At 39.4% G+C, this 22,298-nt stretch overlaps 1 protein-coding gene across 1 annotated transcript in view; it reads left to right on the top strand.

The window, feature by feature from the left end:
• The window catches only part of SYN2 (synapsin II), a 201,446-nt gene extending 179,812 nt beyond the window's left edge, over positions 1-21,634 (top strand). The window contains exons 10-13 of the mRNA XM_020802549.3: positions 4,383-4,532; positions 12,721-12,781; positions 17,242-17,485; positions 20,739-21,634. Of these exons, the coding sequence (XP_020658208.3) occupies positions 4,383-4,532; positions 12,721-12,781; positions 17,242-17,485; positions 20,739-20,874 (591 nt within the window). The 3' untranslated portion in view covers positions 20,875-21,634. The remainder of the gene's footprint in view (positions 1-4,382; positions 4,533-12,720; positions 12,782-17,241; positions 17,486-20,738) is intronic.
• The last annotated feature ends 664 nt before the right edge of the window (positions 21,635-22,298 follow it).

Below are 22,298 nucleotides of genomic sequence, written 5' to 3'. Positions count from 1 at the left end.
TAAATGTGCCCATAATTATAACATGCACTGGGCCATTTTGACAATTTGTCACATGACAATGGTCTAAACTCTCCGGAGTATAGGTTCCCTTTAAGCTCTTAGAGCTCTGGCATTCTCTCTGAAAGAACAATTATAACCCAAATCAGTTCTGAGATAATACTTTGTCAAATGGTAAAAATTTAATAATCTCAATGGTAGATGTGATTGGTCCCAAAAATTGAAAATTTAAAACAGACAGATTCAAGAGTCACCGTTTCAGATGCATATTGAGAAAGCACTTAATGCCAACAACAAATAACCACAAATTTTTGACATGAAAATTACTTCTTTGGGGAAACGTTTTATGGAACTGTAAAGCTGGAAATGATATCAAATTGAGGTACAGAAAATAAGACCTTGCTGTCTCTTCAGATGATAATTTTAGAACTTTTGTTGTCATGGATAACTCAAAATAGCAGAAATATTTGATCAGAACAGCTAAAGAAAATTCTAAACTATTTGTCCAGCATGAAACCAATTGTTGTCATCAATAGCAAATGGTGTTTTGGTCTCTTAATAGGAAAGGGATACATTTGATTACAGAAAGTATTATCTTAATACCATCATAAGTGGATATGGAGATTCTAGGCCGTGAAAAGCATGCACCTCTGTTACTGAATGTTGCAGGTCTGCTGAAAGTCTAGAGTAGCTAGCTCTCTGACTTATATAGTTTTAATATACAGTACTGAGATATCTGCTTCTAATATAATCGAAAGCATATTAGGAAACTGCACAATTTTCAACCTAATCATACTTCTGACCCAGCGACCCCATTATATATACATGGCAATTGTCTGCAGCCACTGTTGCAGCTGTGAATAGGCCTGTTTGTGGAACACTTTGGCTAAAATCCTGTTAGGCATGGTTCCTTCTGCACAACAGGAATGATGTCAGCAGCAGCCTACCACCTGTCAAAGGCTTCATGTTGCTGTTTTACCATGCATGCAACTTAGTATGAAATCCCCTAATCAGAAGAGGAAGCCTTTTGTCAGCAACAATCTGCCACTGTCAGTGACATCAAAGAATGGGTTTTCTGGTCCAGGTTATGCTTTGTTGCCCGGAGGTCACACGGTCAGAACCCTAAGTCCACTGCAGTAAGTTTTCCATGTTCATTCCCTTCTTCTAACAAAAGATTTTGTGAATCAAATGGAGAAGGGGAGAAAATGCTTCTGATGTCCATTTACTAAAACCAGTTTGAAATGGAAAAATATATGACATGTACAAACTAAATATATGTTGGAGCATCTCTCCCTTGAAACATCAGCCCATACCACCTGTCCTTCTCAGGCCCTATTTCAGATTGTCACACACGATCACCAGAAATTATGTCTTCTTGGGTATGGCCACATACTTATGCAGTGGGCTCCCAGCAGAAGTACTGGGCAATGGGCTTCAGGCCCCCTCCCTCCCATCCTTAAAGAGGGTGTTAAAACTGTCCTGTTTCAAGAGGCATTCAAAAGCATCCTCTTTTAAGCTCTTCTATATGTGTTCACAATATTGCCATCATTTTGGGTTGGTATCATTGTTTTATTTAAAATGTTTAATGTTGGGTGGTTCACAGAATCATAGAATAGCTGAGCTGGAAGGGGTCTATAAGCCCATCGACTTCAGTCCCCTCCAATGCAGGAATCCACATCAAAGAAGATCTAACAGATGGTTGTCCAATTTTCTCTTGAATTCCTCCAGCCTTGAAGAGCTCACCATCTCTTGAGTTATTTGGCCCATTGTTGTACTTCTCTAACACTTAAGAAGATTTTTCCTGATATTAAGTCTAAATTGGGCTTCCTGTAGCTTGAGCCCATTATTGTGTATCCTGCACTCTGGGATGATCGAGAACAGATCCTGCCTCTTCTCTGTATGACTATCTCTCAAGTATTTGAAAAGTTGTATCATATCTCCCCTCGGTCTTCTATTCTCAAAGGTGAACATGCCCAGTTCTTTCGATCTTTCCGCATAGGGCTTGGTTGGGTCCCTATTGCATTGTGTTGCTGTAAACCACTTAAAGTAGTGCTTTGCACTAAGTCAGTGCTATATGAATGCATTAAATAAACAAACAAACATACTGTACCTAATAATCAAATTAATGCAGCTATCAACCAGTGAAAGTTGATTATTAAATAAGCATGTATGTGTAGTCTGTTTTTTTTAAATGTACATATTGTTTAAAAAAATCAGTCCCAGTTGTCTCATATTCTGTTTATGCACTCAGATGATGGGAAAAATATATTTGCATGTATCCTAACACCACCTTTCTAAGTGAATGTTGGCTCATTCCTTCTACAAGATGTTCTACCACTTAAAATGAATATTTTAGAGCTATTATGGTTTGAGCTAAACCTTTGCTTTTGTAAGTCTGTGAACAGTGTTTTTAGCTTTCACAAAAGTATATCAATCACTTACTTGCCATAAACCATCCTCAGAATTACCATAGTTAAAGAATCCAGGTGATAGCAATCATAACAAAAAAAGTAAAACAAAAACAGAAATTGTTCTTTCTTTGTCTTTGATTAAATGACAGTAAAGGTAAAGGTAAAGGTTCCCCTTGAGAATTTTTTGTCCAGTCGTGTTCGACTCTAGGGGGCGGTGCTCAACCCCGTTTCCAAGCCGTAGAGCCAGCGTTTTGTCCGAAGACAATCTTCCGTGGTCACATGGCCAGTGCGACTTAGACACGGAACGCTGTTACCTTCCCACCGAGGTGGTCCCTATTTATCTACTTGCATTTGCATGCTTTCGAACTGCTAGGTTGGTGGGAGCTGGGACAAGCGACGGGAGCTCACTCCGTCGCGTGGATTCGATCTTACGACTGCTTGGTCTTCTGACCTTGCAGCACAGGCTTCTGCAGTTTAGCCCACAGCGCCACCAAATTGACAATAATGTAGAGTTATTTGGTAGCCTATTGACAGCATTGATCTTAGTTTTAAGATCATAATTCTAAGATCATGGCCACTGGTTCCATCACCTCCTGGCAAATAGGAGAAGATAGACCTCTGGGTAGTTTGGGCGGCATATAAATTGAATAAATAAATAAAATAAATAAATAAATAAATAAATATGGAGGCAGTGACAGATTTTACTTTCTTGGGTTCCAAGATGGTCACCAGCCATGAAATTAAAAGATGCCTCCTTCTGGGGAGGAAAGCAATGACAAACCTTGACAGCATCTTAAAAAGCAGAGACATCACCTTGCCAACAAAGGTCCGCATAATCAAAGCTATGGTTTTTCCAGTAGCAATGTATGGAATTGAGAGCTGGACCATCAAGAAGTCCGACCACCAAAGAATTGATGCTTTTGAATTGTGGTGCTGGAGGAGACTATTGAGAGTCCCCTGGACTGCAAGGAGAACAAACCTATCCATTCTGAAGGAAATCAACCCAGAGTGCTCATTGGAAGGACAGATCCTGAAGCTTAGGCTCCAATACTTTGACCATCTCATGAGAAGAGAAGACTCCCTGAAAAAGACCCTGATGTTGGGAATGTGTGAAGGCAAGAGGAGAAGGGGACAACAGAGGCCGAGATGGTTAGACAGTGTCATCGAAGCGACCAACATGAATTTGACCAGTGGAAGACAGGAGGACCTGGCATACTCTGGTCCATGTGGTCATGAAGAGTCGGGTATGACTTAATGACTAAACAACAACAATTGAGAGCATTTAATAAAATAGCAGACTCCTGTGTTCCAAGAAGTGGATTTTGATCCACAAAAGTTTGACACTAAAATAAACTGTTAAAGTACTTTATTTTGCCTTTTTTTTTCATTTATTTTGCCAAATGCCAAGGCAAACTAACACAGCTACTTCTTCAGAAAAGGCTATAGTCCTGTTAAGGCATTATAGAATGTAATTGCTTCAGCACACTTAGAAGAGAGTGGCAAGGCCCACCCTCTCCACTCTTGCTTTCTTCATACAAAGAGTAATGATCTCAAAAGAATATATTCCTGTGTGATTCTTGTTCAAGTGTAGAACAGGAACCTCTCCTCTTATCCTTGTTGAAAAAAGCAACAATGGACGGGGTGCGGATAGCCACTCCCTTCTATGTATGGTGAAGAGACAGCATGAAATAATGCCCAGATAGACCTTGCATATATCACTAGTAAGTACACATGTTCTTGTGTTTTACACACACACACACACACACACACACACACTTATATCAGTGTGTCAAGGATAGGCATAATATATTTTTTTAAAAGACTGCTGAAAACATTAACTACCTCAGCATGTGTTGAATTCTTAAAATTCCTGTTCTCATATCTGCAGGTAAAAACAGTTAAAAGGAATCTAGCAGTCTGTTGAAATTATTCACAGTGTGGATATACTTGTGTTTGTGCTTTCCTGTCTTCTAGGTTATGGATTCTGCCATGCCTTTGATTGGCGAACATCAAGTGGAGGACAAACAGCTGATAACTGAGCTTGTTGTAAGCAAAATGAACCAAATGTTGTCTAAAACACCCGTACCCTCTCCTCAGAAACCGACTGCCACTCAGCAGCCCCAGGTGAGGAATGCTGGCTCATGTTATGTATTCATGCAAAATATTAAATATTATTAGCATTTGGAAGAAAGTGAGTAGTAAAATAGAATATGATATGCAGGATTTCTTGAAGCACAATGTCAGACTTCACATATTTAAAATATGCAAATTAGAGTTCAGCAGAAAAGCTGAGACATTACTTTTGGAAGTACAGTAGCCCTAAAGATAAGTTTAAGCAGATTTAGTGATATGTGTATTCAAGTTGCTACAAGTTAGTTAAGCTGATTCAACAACTTATCTCTGTTTTGCTTCAAAGCGATTTGTTTCTTCAAGGTGGTTTGTTTCACTTCCTTCCCACTGCTAGGGTTGATGTAATACAGCTCTGTGCATTCAAGTTTATGTGGCCATGTGCTTTTCCTTTAATTGTATCTATTATATATACATATTCTCTCTCTCTCTCTCTCTCTCTCTCTCTCTCTCTCTCTTTTCTGTGGGCCCAGTTCTGCCATGTTTATGTGAATTGTGATAAACATCATAAAATTATAACTAAGTAAAGAAGAAAAATAAAATGCAGAAGTTAAGGAATAATAAATCAGTCATTTCATCAAATCACCTTTCACTTCTGAAACCACCTCTTGCCTCTGTAATTGGGCTTTTTATCTTTCCTTTAACATTATAGCACCATCTGGTGGATATTTCTCTCTTATTTTGGAAATCAGGATTACTTCTTTCCCCATTTTTTTTTTTTTTTTGAGGGGGGCTGGTTGAAAATTCCACCTGACAAATAAGTTTATCAATGGCTACAAGACAAACTGAAAACCGACATAGACACTGAAGTATATGGACCATATCCTGCTGGCAAATCATACTTCACATTCTGCTTGATCTCTGGATCACCGCTTTACAGCAGGACTTTTGCTTATGCAAAATCAGTTATGCTGAAACAGTTAAAACAACTTAGTTAAGAACTAATCAGACTGACCTGTCTGTGTCTTCCTAGAACCCCAACCTTAAACATGAGTATATGTGCAATATATGTACTTAATGAGGTACAGAAACATACATGCTTTGCAGTAAATTTCTTCGTGCAAGCCCTACTAAACAGCAGCAGCAACAAAATCATTGTCTGCCATGCAATTTTCTGAAACAGCCTTCCCCCATAAGGCTCTGCATCAAGATCTGATACCGTACTTGTATAGGTGCAATGTCAGGATGGTCCTTGTGATGCTGTGAGTATAGCTGTTTCCAACCATCAACACACACACACACACACATACACACAATATATGCACATATCTTCTGCCTGTCATAGAACTGCTTCTGCAGCTGTCCCTGTGCTCACCTATAGATGCTTTCTTGGCCCAGAAGAGCCACAGAAGCTGGTGCAGAAATGCCCTTCTCCTCTCTAACAGCAGGGAACGGGACACTGAGAGCTAGCATTGAGAGTGATGCAAAAGATTTAAATATTAAAAACATAAAACATGGAGCTTGCAATTTTTCTCCTGTCTCTCCAAAAGTGCTTCTTAATGGACATTCCCTTACAGACTAGAACTTGGGGTGAGATTTGGGTTTGAATCACTGCTCAATCATGGAAACTCACTAGAAGTGTGAAATTGGCAAAAGCTACTCCTTAAATATTTCACTTACCTAGAAAGCCCTTTTAGGGTTGCTATAAATTCTGAATAGTCCGAATAGTCAAAGCTATGGTTTTTCCTGTTGTGATGTATGGAAGTGAGAGCTGGACCATAAAGAAAGCAGACCGCCGAAGAACTGATGCCTTTGAATTGTGGTGCTGGAGGAGACTCTTGAGAGTCCCCTGGACTTGTAAGGAGAACAAACCTATCAATTCTAAAGGAAATCAACCCTGAGTGCTCACTGGAAGGACAGATCCTGAAGCTGAGGCTCCAGTACTTTGGCCATCTCATGAGAAGAGAAGACTCCCTGGAAAAGACCCTGATGTTGGGAAATGTTATGGCAAGAGGAGAAGGGGACGACAGAGGATGAGATGGTTGGACAGTGTCACCGAAGCGACCAACATGAAATTGACACAACTACAGGAAGCAGTGGAAGATAGGAAGGCCTGGCGTGCTCTGGTCCATGGGGTCACAAAGAGTTGGACACGACTAAACGACTAAATGAAAGGAATATATTCTGACTTGACAGCATGTAAAGGAGAGGCAGAATACTTTTGGATGGCCCCATATTTATCAGGAAAAAATACCCAGTCTTCTAAGTTTTAAAGGGAGCTGTTTTGATGTGGGTGATAGTCCCTAAACAGTTTAGTCAGGAGATTATTCCAGCACCCATTCATGCACCTCAGCCACTGCTGCTATAGGCATAGGAGACAGGAGAGTATAAAAATGCAATGAAATGTTTACATATGCCTGTTACCTTAATACACCAGCAGATGGAGTTGTTGTCATATAGCAACAAGATACATAGGTTGGTTCTTTCCTTGTTTTTTGGTTATTGTGGGAAATGAACTTTATGAATAATGGAAAAGCACTGCGCCAAGAATTAGAAGACAGCTAATGATGTTAATCTACTTACAAACCATTTATAGGGAACCCTGGCACAAAGAATGGTATCCTCATAAATAAGTATGAATGTCCTCTGCAATACACATGCAAATAAGAAGGAACTTTTAAAGCAGAGTCTCTAGAGAATAACCGCTCAATACCCAAGAGCAGAAGATCTCTATAGAAGAAGGCAGTCCCAAAAATTATGGTTCTTTCGCTGCTGAAAGAAACTACTAAGCAGAAATATGATTGAGGAATATATGAATAAAGAAATCAGATCATAAAAAAAACAGATCATAAAAATCTAAGGACAATACTCACTGAGATTAATGGGTAGAAGGTTTAAAATTAAGAAGAAAAATATATTTCATGTCATGCACAAAAAACTTTGGAAAACATATCGTTTATGCCTAGGTAGTGCAGCCTTCTGTTTCCACAACAACCATTTGAATATATATGGGAAGCCGAAAATCAGGACGCAAGAACCACGGGATTCCCCTAATTGCATAGTCCACTAACGGGCACTAAGTACTCCTTCTTCATGCTCCATCTTCATTATGGTCTGGGACAACAGGAGCCATTTGACCTCTTGGGAATGGAAGAGAGGGGACAAAGTTACACCTGCTGTTTAAACTTCAGGAATATCTGAATCACGTTTATGACAGGAGAAGGAATGCCAACTTACAGAATCCATGCAATGTTGCTGTGTACTCAGATGCTTCTACACCTAAAGCCGTATTGTGCTCTGACTGTGGAATCCTCTCAGGCTCCTGCCACTGTCCTGATAACATGAATGTACCACTTTAGCTATCATGGCTCCATCCTATAGAATTTTGGAATTTGTAGTGTGGTGAGCTATTAGAATTCTCTGTTAGAGAGTGCTAGTGCATCCATTTAGACTACCACCCTATAGACCTCTCTTGCAACGACTTCTAATTAACCCACCAAACTACACATTTCAGAATTCCGTACAATGCAGCCTTGACCAGGTGAAAGAGGTATCAGACTGTTATAAACTGTGTGATGTGGATACACTCATTGATTTTGTGGAACAAAGGATTCAAACTGAATCACAGGCTAAGTAGATACAACTATATCTTGTTCTCCCAATAAGCCCTGTTATTTCCCCCTTCTATTTTTCCTGAGTTTTATTCTTTTTCTCTAGTATTTTTGGAGTTCAGTTACCCTTTTTTGCCAGAATGACCTCTGTACATCCTACAGAATGTGGTCCAGTACAAGAGGAAAACCCTGCACAGGTTTTATTCTAAACTTCGCAGCAGTAGGTTATGATGTCAATGTTCCAGTGGAGAATATGGGCCACTCCAGTCTCTGCAATCATCTTGACTGTGTTTGGCTTGAAGCACAGGATTATAAATACTGGTATTTAAGATATACATTGGACACGATTCTGTAATAATTTTTGCAGATGTTAGAGTGGGCATAAAATGAACATTTAGGAAGAGGCCAGCTACATTTAAATGTAGTAAAAATGATTTATGCTTCAAGGCTTTATTTGTCAAACTGAGTTGAGTAAGCTAGCCTCTCATTTTGAGAACTAGTTTGCACACATCAGTCTAGGCACTGAATTCAGAATATTTCTTAACTATCTACATATCTCACATGTGTTGGCCAAGCATATAGAGCAGAAGGTATTCTAAGAGCTGTTTGGCTCTGTTCTTTTCATACTGGTTTGCTTAGGGTATTTAGGGCTACTGCTGTATCTTCTATTAGACGTAATACTAAAATCTGCAGAATATCTGTAGCATTTCAGTGATGGTTGTAAACAGGGAGACGCTTCAGTTTGTAAACCAAGATTTGTAAACTGCAAGTTGAATCCTTGACTAGATACTTCTGTGACCTTTTGAATCCATGTCTCTCTCTTCTTTCTTTCTTTCTTTCTTTTCTTTTCTTTTTTCTTTTTTCTTTTTTCTTTTTTTTTCAATGTCTGGATGTGATCTGAGGTTCTATAGCTTTGAAGTTAACAGTTTCTCAAATTTGTATTTAAAAATAAGGACTAGAGTGATTCTTATAGTTCCTGGGGCCGAGCAGAAGTTCAACTGCAGGATAACTCACCTGCAGACCTTTTGCCTATTCCATATATAGTACAGTACAACATAATCTCCTAATGGACAATTGTATAATAGGATTGTTACGGACCTGCAGCAAAGTAGGATTTGTCCTGTTTGATGAATACTGTCAACCCATGCAAGCCCTCGTAACTGGGTTTGAATCCAAGTATAAAGTCACTGGAACTTTTGATGGCTGTGTGGTTTTGTAAGAACACCACATTGCCTAAATAAAATTAATAATTATTATCCACTGTCAAAACTGATTCTGACTTAGGCCTGTGCTACATTATAGCTAATAAAAGGGGTTCTGAAAATCTGTCTTTCAAAATTTATTTATTATTTATTTTATTTAAAATATTTTATCCTGCTTTTTTTCTTAAAAGGACCCAAGGTGGCTTACGTCATTAAAAGACAATATTAAAGCTAACGATTTAAAAGCAAATACCATACCAAAAACAAATACCATGCAAAAACCACAAGCAACACCAAAATACACTCAAAATAATTAGGCCCAACACCATTTTAAAAACCTTCTCAGGCAGCCAGTCACTCAGGGAAAGCCTGCCTAAAGAGAAAGGTCTTCCCTTGCTTTCAGAAGGACAGCAAAGTCTAGCCTCCTGTGGCAGGGAGTTCCAAAGTCTAGAAGTAGCAACATAGAAGGCCTTTTCCTGTACCTGTGAAGGTGGCAGGACTGAGAGAAAGGCCTCTCCTGATTATCTTAACACTCCAGCAGGGTCATAAAGGGAGATGTGGTCCTTGAGATAGCTTGGACCCAAGCTATTTAGGGCTTTATAGGTTTGAACCTTAAATTGAGCCCAGAAATGGATCAGCAACCAGTGGAACTGCTGTCACAGAGGGGTTATTTGATCCATGTGACCAGCCCAAGTCTGGCTGCTGAGTTTTAGAACAGCTGAAAATTCCAGATGCTTTTCATTGGCATCTCCACATAGATCAGACCTCTCCTGGAATGGGCACAGCTAGTGCACTAGTTTTAATTGTGCAAAGGCACTCCTGGCCACTGCAGAAATCTGGGCATCCAGGCTGAGAGATGAGTCCAGGAGCTCCCCCAAGCTGCACACCTCTGTTTTCAAAGGGAGTGTAACCGTATTCAGCATCCCTTTTCCTTGATCTGCCTTTCAACTGACCAGAAGCACCGTTGGCTTGTCTGGGTTAAGTTTCAGTTTATTCATCCTCATCCAGTCCATTACTGATACCAAACACTGATCTAGAACTGAAACAGCCTCTTTGGATTTACATGGCAATACTTGTAATATTCAAAGATTGGTCACTGATATATACGGACCTATGTGGGAAATAGTTAATTCCCTTGGGGGGGGGAAAGTCCTCTGAGTAAAAGTTGTCTCCTTTAAAATGTGTTGTGTTAATTCATTTGTTTTGGTTTAGTCTATGCAGATAGCCTTGACAGCAAGGTTTGTCATGGCTGTGTAACTGGGATGCGATCCCTGTTCTGTCTGGTGGATGTTTGGTGAAGAAGGCTGCTGGGTGTCTGATTGAACCAGGGAACTACAGTCACTAATTAGGGAACAACAAGTGCATCCGTAGGAAAGTGTGCAAGGGCTATTAAGGTTCCAGTGTGCTTAAAACAAAGCATTCATTTGAGGAAATGCAATGAACAGGAAGCATGAACCAGCATGCTGGGAAGCCTAATTTAAGGCAAAGGCATTTCCTTTGAGGTGGACTATATTAAGACTAGATTGAGGCCTATTAATCTGATATAAAGATTTTAAACAGGGTTTTCATCATCCTGACTCAAAAAAAGAAAATTGGAGGAATATTTCAAATAATGCTTTTTCTCTTCAAATCCATTCAAATTCAACCAAGGAAGTCCAGTTTTTCTCAATCCTATGAAAAACACTTCAGGAAATCACCCTATCTTAACAGATTTCATGTGGTAAACATTTTCCTATGCAGAAATGCAGAGGAAAATGCATTTGATAGAAAGGTAGTTACAAAATGCATCCTTGCAAAAACTTTTTCTCAGGTATGTTGCAGAAGGGGAGAAAAAAGCCCTTTTCCTCTGTCATGAATTGCACATTTCAAGTGCCATTTTAAAAAATGAATGTGGTGCATTTACCATGCCTGTCTAGTTAGGCAGCCACAAACTGTCATCGCTGGATAAGGCAAGTTTGCTTTTCATTGCTATTGCCAGTTCTTACCTTTTTCCGTTCCCCAGTGCAAGAGGCCACTCAGGCCCCTGTCCAGTTTTAGCTGCTCCGGACGGGGCTTTCAGATGCCAGCTCCAGAACTTGCCCCAAATCACCACCCTTCTGGGAGACGTCTTGCACTAGGAGAGCAAAAACAAAATGCCTCATTTCCTGCTTCACTACTTATGCTTCAGCTGGGAGGGAGAAGGGAATGGCCCCTCAGTCCTACTGTGCCTTGGGAGTCACCCAGTGTTCCATGGAAAGGGTAGGCTGTAGGGGAAGCCTCTCGCTGAACTACACCGGAGCAACCCCAGGAAGCAGTGCAACGAAGGGGGTATTGGCTCATGTCTGGCTGTGACTTCTTTACTTCCACAGAGAAGCGATAAGGCCAAAATGTCTTACATTTTGACCTGCATGTGTCTTTCGGAAACCTTTCTGAAATAGGGGTTGTTGTTGTTTTTCTGACAGGTGACCATTTATATATTTGAACTTTACTAAACTGAATGTCTACCAACCTTATATTGTGTTTCTTCAGACTCACTCTCTCTCTCTCTCTCTCTCTCTCTCTCTCTCTCTCTCTCACACACACACACACACACACACACACACACACACACACACACACACACACACACACACACACACACACACACACACACACACACACACACACACACTTAAAATAAAAACTCAGATTCTTCAGAACTTGTGAGGGGTGCTACTTTACTTGTTATTTCTTTCTTGCATTCCCAAGAACAGTTCACCTGTAAACTGTCATCTCACTTGTTATCCAGACGAGGGTGCAATAAATCTCTACTGTTTTTTTGTCTACCTGGCTGTGATCGGAACTGGGGCTAGAAGGCACCGTCTAGTTGGTACAGAGGAATGGGCAATGGCAGACACTTGGGACAGGTTTGGGGGGTGTCTGGCCTTCGGCTTAACCCCTGACCACATGGCATCAAGAAAAGGTGGCTAAGTTTTGAGGTGAAGATGCCGGCGAGGTGTCCTGTGGCTGCCTGAGGAGGGTGTAGCTCACTGGAGAAGGAAAATAGTGAGAAGGAACGCCTCCTCGGGAGAGCAGCAAGACTCCCGAGGAAAACAAGGTCCAGTTGGTGCTTCCGGAAGCTTTTCTTCTTGAATGAACCACAATGCAAAGTGTAGCAGTTTTAGTCACAGTCCTGGGTAGGAAAGCAATTCTTCCTACACACATCAATTCCCATAAAAAGAGAAGTTGGTCACACCTACTGTTTTATCATGGAAAAAAATGTATGGTCTCTAAGTTTGCGTTGAGATTGAATGTTAAAGTTATGTCTTCTTTGCCTCTTGGAGATGGCTTTTACCTTGTAAAAGGTTCTAATGGGCTTCTGGTAGCAATGGGCCTATCTCCCATTATGGATGTCTGTTGCAAATGGCTTTTTTAACCTCTGCTGCTTTATTTTATTCTCTTTTGATCTTGCAGAGCGGATCGCATAAGGAATCTGAACCAAACAAAGTTCCACCCCAGCGACCACCTCCTCAAGGTTGTTTACAGTACATTCTCGATTGTAATGGCGTTGCAGTAGGACCAAAACAAGTCCAGGCTACTTAAATGGTTGAGATTAAAAGCAAGGGTTAAAGCCAAAAATGGGGAGGGAGAAGAGGAGAGGAAATCAAACAATACCAGTTTTTGTGCAGTTTTTGTATCGTTTCAGTGCTGACCTGGACTGTGTTTTTTCTATGCAGTGTCAACTATAGTGTCTGGTTGTTTATCTGTTCATGTTTGTGTTGTAATGCTTACTTATGTTTCTCTGTATAACTTGTGATTCAGGGCTGTTGTCAACAGTGTACAAGAACTGTGCCTCTACCAAGTCAGTGCAACTGTATACTATGGATGGTTAGACAGTATTTTTTTAAGTGTTCTGAAGTATATTGTGGGGTAAAAAGACTAACTAAGCCAGATATAAAAATTAAATACTTTTGCTTAACTCCGTGAATATATGTGTTATATTCATTTTTTTTAATGTGCATGATAAATATAGAAAGGTGGTTCTAATATTTTCAGATTCTCATTTAGTAGAATGTTGAATGAGGAACCTTTCTTTTTATAATTTTATAAAGGTTGTTAAGTTTTGAGTTCATACTAACAGCTAAAATGAAAATCTAATGTTTTTATTTTAATTCTTTCCTATGAGATAAGAAAGAATTATTTCAAGAAATATATAGATATCCTTTATTTTCAATGCAGACTTCTTAATTTTTAAGAGCTGTGTTAAATTATTAGCCTGAGTGCTATAAAAATGGGCCACTTATGTGCAATATTGACTCATTGTGAAGGTACTGAATGTATTTAAGTTCAGTGAGAATTTATTTGATGGTTACGAAGTAGCTATCTGCTCTTGTACAAAATTAAAATATGTTTATTTTAATTTCTTATCTAAATAATGTATTTAAGCTACATCAGTTTGATTGAGGAAGTCAAGAGGGCCATTCAATATTTCCTTTTCCAAATGCTAGGCTAGCCACTCTGCAGTTTGGATTTTCATTTCATTTTATTTTGCCTTTTAAAAATATATCTATATATATATAGTTCATGAGCTCAACATTTGGCTAAGGTTATAGCCAACCAATCAAGGAACAGGACAATGCTGTTATGTTATTATCAGTCCTTTTTAGCATAAGAAACAAAATATTTTCAAAAATATGAACATATTATGGGTGATACACAAGGAGGAAGAGCTCTCAGGCTTAGATTGTCCTACTTGTCACTCAAGTATATGTAAATAACACAAGGTGACCTAAAGGGTTTTATTATTGTCAGATTTTCTTATAGCCATAAATGCTTATGATTGTCACATAACCAATGGCTATGCGTGTGATCTTACAAGCAATATCCAGACAGGCAATTAAACTGTTACCAAAAAAATATAGCCTGTAAACATTAAGATGCACAACTCAAGCATACTGTAGAAGTAGCTGTGACCAATGGGAAGAATTGTATTTCACCAGTCAGATTCTAATATTAAAGTAAATCATAGTCCTTAGGTTGATACAAACAAGTCTGGTTTATTGTGAAACAATGCCATGGTCTGATTTTATTTTCCTTTTCAACATTGCCAGCAAACAAATATAGTTCAGTTTCCACAGGGTTGATTTTATTATTATTATTATTATTATTATTATTATTATTATTATTATTATTATTATTATTATTATTATTATTATTATTATTATTATTATTATTATTATTATTATTATTATTATTATTATTATTATTATTATTATTATTATTATTATAGCTGGTCAGCTGAGAATTTCAAGGTACTTTTAATGCCAATTTTGATGTTTTGAGGGCATGGCCATGTTTTCTGCCCATCTTTGGCTGTTACAGCTAAGAACATTCTGCCCATTTCTTTACAATCACCATTTCTGGTTAGTGACCTCTTGATATTCACACCGGTAATTTTGATTGTGAAGAATGAGGGCATCCCCTTTTGGCATCAGGTTCTTCCCTTCCTTCCAAATTGCAGTCCAAGTGACCCAATCCAGCATCCCATCCTAGGGATGAAAAAAGGAACCTGCTGATTGAATGCCATTAATATCAAGCCATGAGTGTTCTTTTGCATGTAGTACTTTGAGTATTTACAGAGGCTTTTGTGCATTGTTTATGGGCACTATGTGTGTGTGCGCGTGTGTGTGTATGTGTGCGCGTGTGTGTGCGCATGTGGGCAGACTGCAGAGAAATGATTTGCATCCCCTGCAGGACGTATGTGTTTACTGCAAAAGGTCTTAGAAAGGCACACACCAGTACTGCCTACCACAGATTAAGAAGCAAATCAAGGTGTCTCTGCATGTTAGCATGCTTAGGTGCAATATTTGTGGGAAATAGGGAACTGATATTTTACACTATAGGATTAATGTCTGGGGAGTTGGTGTGTGTTTGGTTTTTTTCCTTTTCTTTTCTTTTTGTAAAAGCTTTTCAAATGATGATGATTATTGCCTTTTTGTACCAAACCAGCTGCAAGAAAGTGAGCAAATGCTGAAGTGTGATTGCAGTATATATTTTGTGAAATATCTTGTACAGCTTAATGTGCAATAAAAAAAGTTACATCTGTCTTCAGTGTATAGTTTCTGGCATGCAAGTTTCCAAATGGGGGAAAAAGTAATTTGTACTAAGAACAGCTAGCTAAGCAATCAAATGATGTCTGTCAAAAAACCAAGTTTTCCATCTAGAACAGAATGACCCAAATGCAAGGCTGTTGGAAACAAGAGTTTCCTGGCCGTGGAGTGGGGAAACATCTTGGGGGCTTCCATTTGTTTTGTATTAACCACTGCCCCGTACACACCGGCCAAACTGCCAGCAATCAGGGATTATGGAGGTGCTAGTCTAAAACATCTGGAGGACACCAGATGACTTGCCTCGTCAACTCTAATTATGCAACATGTCAATTTCAAGGTACATGGGGGCGGAGGGATTAGGATGATGCCTGCTGGCTCCATTGTGACCTGCAAACCTTCAGGAGAGCTTGGCTCCTTTAACCTGAACTGCAGCTGAACTAAATCCAATCCAAGTAGTCTAGCTTAACAAGGATGCCATTACATCTGCAATTAGGTCTGATGCCTTAACAGAGGAATAGGAAGCAGCAGCCAAAGAGATGTGTGCGCGTGCTGTTTCCAAGCACCTGCAGTTCAGTCATGGGTCCGCTGTGCCCGTACTAAATTTGGTGCTGCCTTGAATTGATGTTGCTGCCTCTAAATGTGATTTGCTCCCTGATCATTCAGTCATTCATTATTTATTTATTTAAAATATTTTTACCCCATCTTTCTCCTTAAAAGCACCCCTTGTGTGATGCTTAGCTGAAGTAGTACCTGCCTCATATTTTAGAACACAGCCGTTGCCAAAAGGCTCCGTGAATAGCCATTGCGAGTGTATGTGAGCCTCTATGGCATTCTAAAAATAAATAAATAAAACCAACAAAGCACAGAGTGCTCAAATGTTTGAAGTATGTACAGCACGAAGATAATTAACTTGGACTAATACTATCATATGCAACAGTAATGGGTGGCCATGTGCTCTAAGTTTCTGTTTGAGGGTGTTTTCTGTCTGAAGGACTGTCCAGTCGCAAGCAAGGCTGATGAGAACCATAAGAAGGGAGAATAGTGGTGGTCTTAAAAGTTGTGCATCAACATTTAGCTGACAATGGCACTTGGACAGAGTCTCCTCCTCCACCACATGGTGGGAAGTACAGTTACAGTATTTATATTTGGGCAATTATTTATATATTTGCACTATGTACACATATACACAGAGAGAGACACACACATGTATTATTTAGCAGATGTAAATGATAGGCAAATCTAGCTGCTTTTGCCCTCTTTTTGGTGATGTTTTTTCTCTTTTATGAGGTTTTTAAAGGACCTGCCCTGCTAAATTATGCACAGGTTATATTTGTGTACACAAAGCCATAATATTATGACCATATTGCTCCTCGTTGTAACTTTACTGTATTCACTTTGTTGTGAAGCAATGTCTGAAAGGTTCTCTTCCCCCCCCCCATTTCAAATAATTTTAGAAAGGACATGGTGAAATGTTATAATTAATGTACAGTATCTTGGTTTAGATGTTTGGCCCTCCAGATGTTTTGGACTACAAGTCCTTCAGTTCATTAGCACTGACTCTCCTAGACGGGGCTGATATTAGTTGAAGGCCAAAACATCTGGAGGTCCCAAAGCTTCCCATCCCTGGGTTGAGGTGATTATTTCCCTCTTGGTCCAGAGGAGAAAGGAATGTGATTGCTAACATAACACATCTTCTCAGTAACACCTTTTGTTGAAAGTTTTCCAGTGACGGAGAGTTGTGCCTAGTGATAATGAGAACAAAAAGTTGGCTAAGTATCCTAAGACTGTACTTTATGGGTTCCAGGCTTATATTTTTAAGTGTTGGATATAGGAGTTAATACAAAATTACTGATACATTATGAAGTTTTTCTTGTACTGAACCTAGGGGGCCCAGTGCAACCCCAAGGAATGCAATCACAAAACCAGGAGCCATTGCAAGCACAGCGTGTGGTCCCTCCGGGACAGTCAGCAAAGCCCTCAAGTTCCCTGCCTCCACGTCCACCGGGCTCTGCGATTCAACAGCCACTTGCTAAGGCCCCAGGTCCTTCTACGGCTGGAACACCAAAGGACACAGAGACGGAGCCCACGTCAGTTCCACCACAGAAGCCTCAGCCACATCCACAGTTGAAGTAAGACCTTCATCTTATTTTCTATTGTGTTGCCTCTAGTTGCCAGTGATATTTTGGGTAGAACCTGCATATATCCCCTGCATTGAGGAAAAACAGTTTGGGATTTATTTCAGTTCCCCACCAACACCACTCTCGGTTTGATCAGGAATAGGAAAATCTCTAGCAAAGAAAGCATTTGCTGAAAAAGCAACATTTCATGCCATACATGCAGATTTCTCCTCATATGAGAGCAGATCTGGAGAATGTGTCATCCTCCTCACCCTTCTAAAAGACACTGACTCATTTTTGGTTGCGCTGTCTGTAAAACAGCTGCTGTGGGTAAAAAGGGAAGTCTTATCTACTCTAACTTTTAAACTTACAGCGACTCAGACATCAGCTTGCCAGTTTAAGAGACTGATCTGAAAGCCCATTAGATGTTTGTCATGTCTAAACGTAGGTACACCTATTCTGATTACACGAGACACACATTCCTTACATAGGGCTGAAAGTAATGAACCTAAATCCAGCCCTTGATGGAACTCGTGGTCTTCGTATGCAATACGTTAGATATAATTCGTTTTAGTTGCATCTTTGAATTTTATGGCATTCATAACATTTTTGCATTGCTGTAGATGGTTAAAGACACAGAAAAGGAGAAAATGCCTGTAACATAATTTTTCAGAAATCATTCATTTCTTTTCTTCACCACCTTCTCTTTCTGCCTTTTTTAGGGTTACTTAGTAGCATTTTAAAGGTTATCTTTAAATAAATATATTTACTTAAACTAAAAGGTTCCAAATTCACCAAAAAGCAATAATATAGAGGAAATGTACAAATATAGAGCATTATACTAAAACCCTAACAATGTTAAGAATTCTTCAGTTACTTTTGAAAAATAATATTGTTAACCCCCCAAAAAAAGAACATATGTAAGATTGCTGATTATAAGGTGTTAATTCCAAACATGATAGTAGTTAGGACAGAAAAATCAGCTGATCAGTAGGTACCATAATGGAAGTTCTGATCTCTGAGCTTTGAGGGGGGTCCAGGGAGGGACACAGATAGCCCTCCAAGCACCCTTTGCGAACTGTTAGCCAAACATAATTCCTTAATTACAAAAGCAAGGCTACAAGAATAAACAGTGGCATTCCAGTGGGTACACACTTAGAATTCTTTTTTTTTCCTGCCATCAGATCACAAAATAAATTACTTGTTTATAATAAAATATGTATTCCACCACTAAATCATACACAAGGTGGCTGGCAGAAATAACAGCGAAGCAATCAAAAGCAGGAAAGTGACACAGCACCTTCAGCAGTAACAAACTAATGTGGCTGCTTAACCAGAAATAAAAGGCAGGTAATCAAAGTTGTTGCAGGCAGAAACAACAAACTAGCAAACACCAAATGGCTGCAACTTGAAGGCTGGTTGTAAATTAGAGATTCACCTCTATTATTATTAACAAATAATTGTATGCTGCCTGTATATTTCCTCCACTGGGGAAGCTGTTTGCAGAGGATGGAGATTTTAAACAGAAAACAGGTCGGTGTGAAACGGTTATGTCCCTGCATGTGATAGAATTGTTGACATTGAAACTTTCTGAGGAAAACAGGTACACTTCCCCCCCCTCCATTTTTATACCTTTCTTTGCAAGTGCAGTTCAAACTTCAGTTGCACAAATGTGACTTTCTCCTTTTTTTTAAGTCTTTCTTTACATTCCTATCTTCAACATTTGTATCAGTGCTAGTCCCTGGACATCCAGCCTCATGTTATGGCTTGGGATGCTGTCCTCTCATTGTAACATTTTATGCCCTGCTATGGAACATCAGGAAGCCATTCCTTAATACTTGAAAGTTACATACTTATGGTGTGCCACTGGGCCTTTCCTGAAGAGCTGTACAGCTTGAGTCACAAGCTTAATCCAGTTCATATCTCAATTGTTAAAAAAAATTTATTTCCCCCAAACCCAAACCAAATTGCCAATGGGATTAACTGTACTCGGTGTATTTGGCAAGGATGTGCCCTAGCACTCTCACCCACGTGCTGTTGCTTAACATGTGCACGCAGGTTATTCGCCTGTGAACAAATATTTAATTAGGCCATCTATTTTTGAGCTCCTAATCAAGTGAACTCCTGTTCTGCCTTTCCACCCGCTCCTTCCAGCGAATATTAAACCCAGGTACAATGGAAATGAAAGACTGAACACACATACAGCATAGCTTGCTCTGATTTTCAACAAAAGGTATGTGTTGAAAGCAAATGAGCAATGAATCGTTTCCTCATGCTGAGGCATAGTACGAGAAGCAGAAACCAGATAATAAGATAGCCTCGTAGCATTTTTCTTCTCCCTTAGGATTTAGCTGATAAATAAAGGAAACCAGTTCGTGCTACTTTGCACACAATTTGCTAGCTTGCATCCAAAAACTTATGTACGCCTCACTCCGTAATCCTAAAAGTGTTCACAAGAAGTCAGTCCCATTGGTAACACTGGGACCTTGGTCTAAGCCAGGCTGAACTATCCTGTGACCCCCCCAAAGACCTGAGCTCCATCCCAAACTCCTTTTCAAAAAAAAGTTTTAAAAAAACCCTACAGGAATCACATTTTAAATGAGTCTTAAGGCTTCTCTGCATTTTTTTAAACACTAAAAAGTGGACTTCCAAACTTTTGGCACCTTTTTGGTGGCCTGTTCTTCTCCCAGAGGTTTCTGAGGTAGAAAATTAACCCCCAGACTTGCCAAAGTTGCCTGGCCCTTTTAAGTTACCATATTTGTAATTGCACAAGACTTTCCATTGGAATCAATGTCTGTTTTATTAAAAAAAAAAAACACTCAGTTCCGTTGTCCACATGTTTGCATCCTTTTCAGGGACTGTATCTGATTGAAATTAATGGAGCAAATAAATGCTGCTAGTTAGGCTTAAGTTGCAAATCCCATTCACTTCAGTGTCCCTTGGTCCAAAATGAATTCAATCCAGATAGATGTCTCTGAGGTTCAGCTGTGCAACCGATTACATCCTTGGTAAAGTTGTCCAGTAAACTGATACACTGCTCAAAAGATGAATCCAGATCATGATCATCAGTGTCAGAGCTAGTAATGATGGGCATCTATTAAGAAAAGGGGGTTTGGGCTAGAAAGAAGGCTAGCTAATATACCTTCACCCCATTATGTTATATTCAAGATGAAATCTTGAAGGATAGCTTCATTAGTATTTGTGTGGAAACTTCAAATGTGCTAACAGATGTGTGGATTTTCTTAAATCTTTTTTTCCCTTGCAGCAAATCACAATCTCTAACCAATGCCTTCAACTTCACGGAGTCATCATTCTTTCGATCCTCTGTGAATGAGGATGAAGCAAAAGCCGAAACCATCCGAAACTTGAGGAAATCCTTTGCCAGCCTCTTTTCAGATTAGCCATGCAGAGTTTAGTTGTGTGCCCTTGTAATGTGTCTGGAAGTCTACTGTGAACATTGTTTCGCAAACGATCTCCCTGTGAATGATCCTCATTTGCTTTTCCAATGTTGTATTAAGCAATATGTTAAGGTCTTTTTCAAAAAGGGACTATAATGAAGTATATATTTCAGGTATTTTTTTAAAAGCTACTAGAAAAAAGCCAAGAGGAAATAGCTATACAGCATAATGCTTAAAGTCCTCGTCAACTGTGATATCGTGGCCTTACCATAAAATGCACTAGGTCCTCACATTAGGCTTACTAACCATGATGTAATCTCTGTGTGATCATCACGAGAAACACGTATAATTCATTTTTGACCATATGATAATTCTTTCCAGTGTTCAGCTCACTGCATGTTTGTTTGTTGATTTAAAGCGTTTTGTTTCAACCTGCTTTCTTGTCTGCAGACCTTCAGGATGTAACTTCACATTGCTGTTTTCTTGTTAATTCACTCTCAGCTTGAGAGAAACTAAGGCCATTTTGTTTCCTTTAGCAGGCTTGTCATCGGTTCTAGGTCGTGTTCAAAGATGCCAAGAGCAAACCCCTGGTTAACCCATGTTACAGAGCTATGTGTGTCTATATTACCTTAACCCTTCGTGTTGGTTGTACAATTGTTTGCGAGTTCTCAGCAGCGACGTTCAATTCAAGTTCCGTGCATGACTTCATGTTAACCGTAGTTCCGTGTAACCTTCTAATAAATGCAAAGTTGTATTCACAGCAGCCAGTATTTATCTGCTGGACTTGTCTGTGCGGTTGTACTGATTTCTCTAACAAAAAGGTTATGTGAGATCTAATTTCTATAATTTAAAATGAGTCAGCAAAAAAAAAAAACCAGGAAAAAAGTAGATTTAGTACACTAAATATCTGACATAAATCAAGTGCTTTGTCAAATACAGCCTTAAAAATACATGTCTTTCTCCACAGATAATGCAATATATTTTACACAGCAGATTAACATCAGATCATAGGTGCTATGACAACCAGTAGTCTAAAGAATTATACTTACATACAGTACTTCTCTTTTGCCTTCAAACAACCAGAGGTGGCCAGTATTCTCACATGCCTGGGGTTTATGTTCTCCAAGCTATGTAGGATTTTTTTTACAAACGGCTTTCTATAGAGAGCACAGATGAAACTGGTTTTACATTATATGGCTAGCTTATATCTTGTCATGCTAAACACAGGTTATTTATAACCCCTCCACCTGGGACTTAATTGAGTACTTGAGAATATAAGAGTGGGCAATTGTTTAGCACAGCGGTTCCCAAGTTTGGTAACCCAGGTGTTCTTGGACTGCAATTCCCAGAAGCCTTTACTGCCAACTATGCTGGGTGAGATTTCTGGGACTTGTAGTCCAAGGGTTACCCAGGGTTGGGAATCAGTG

This window comes from Pogona vitticeps, chromosome 2 (assembly GCF_051106095.1).
Source record: "Pogona vitticeps strain Pit_001003342236 chromosome 2, PviZW2.1, whole genome shotgun sequence".
NCBI lineage: Eukaryota > Metazoa > Chordata > Lepidosauria > Squamata > Agamidae > Pogona > Pogona vitticeps.
Note: the sequence above shows the minus strand (reverse complement) of the source record. Positions and strands in the feature narration are given on the sequence as shown.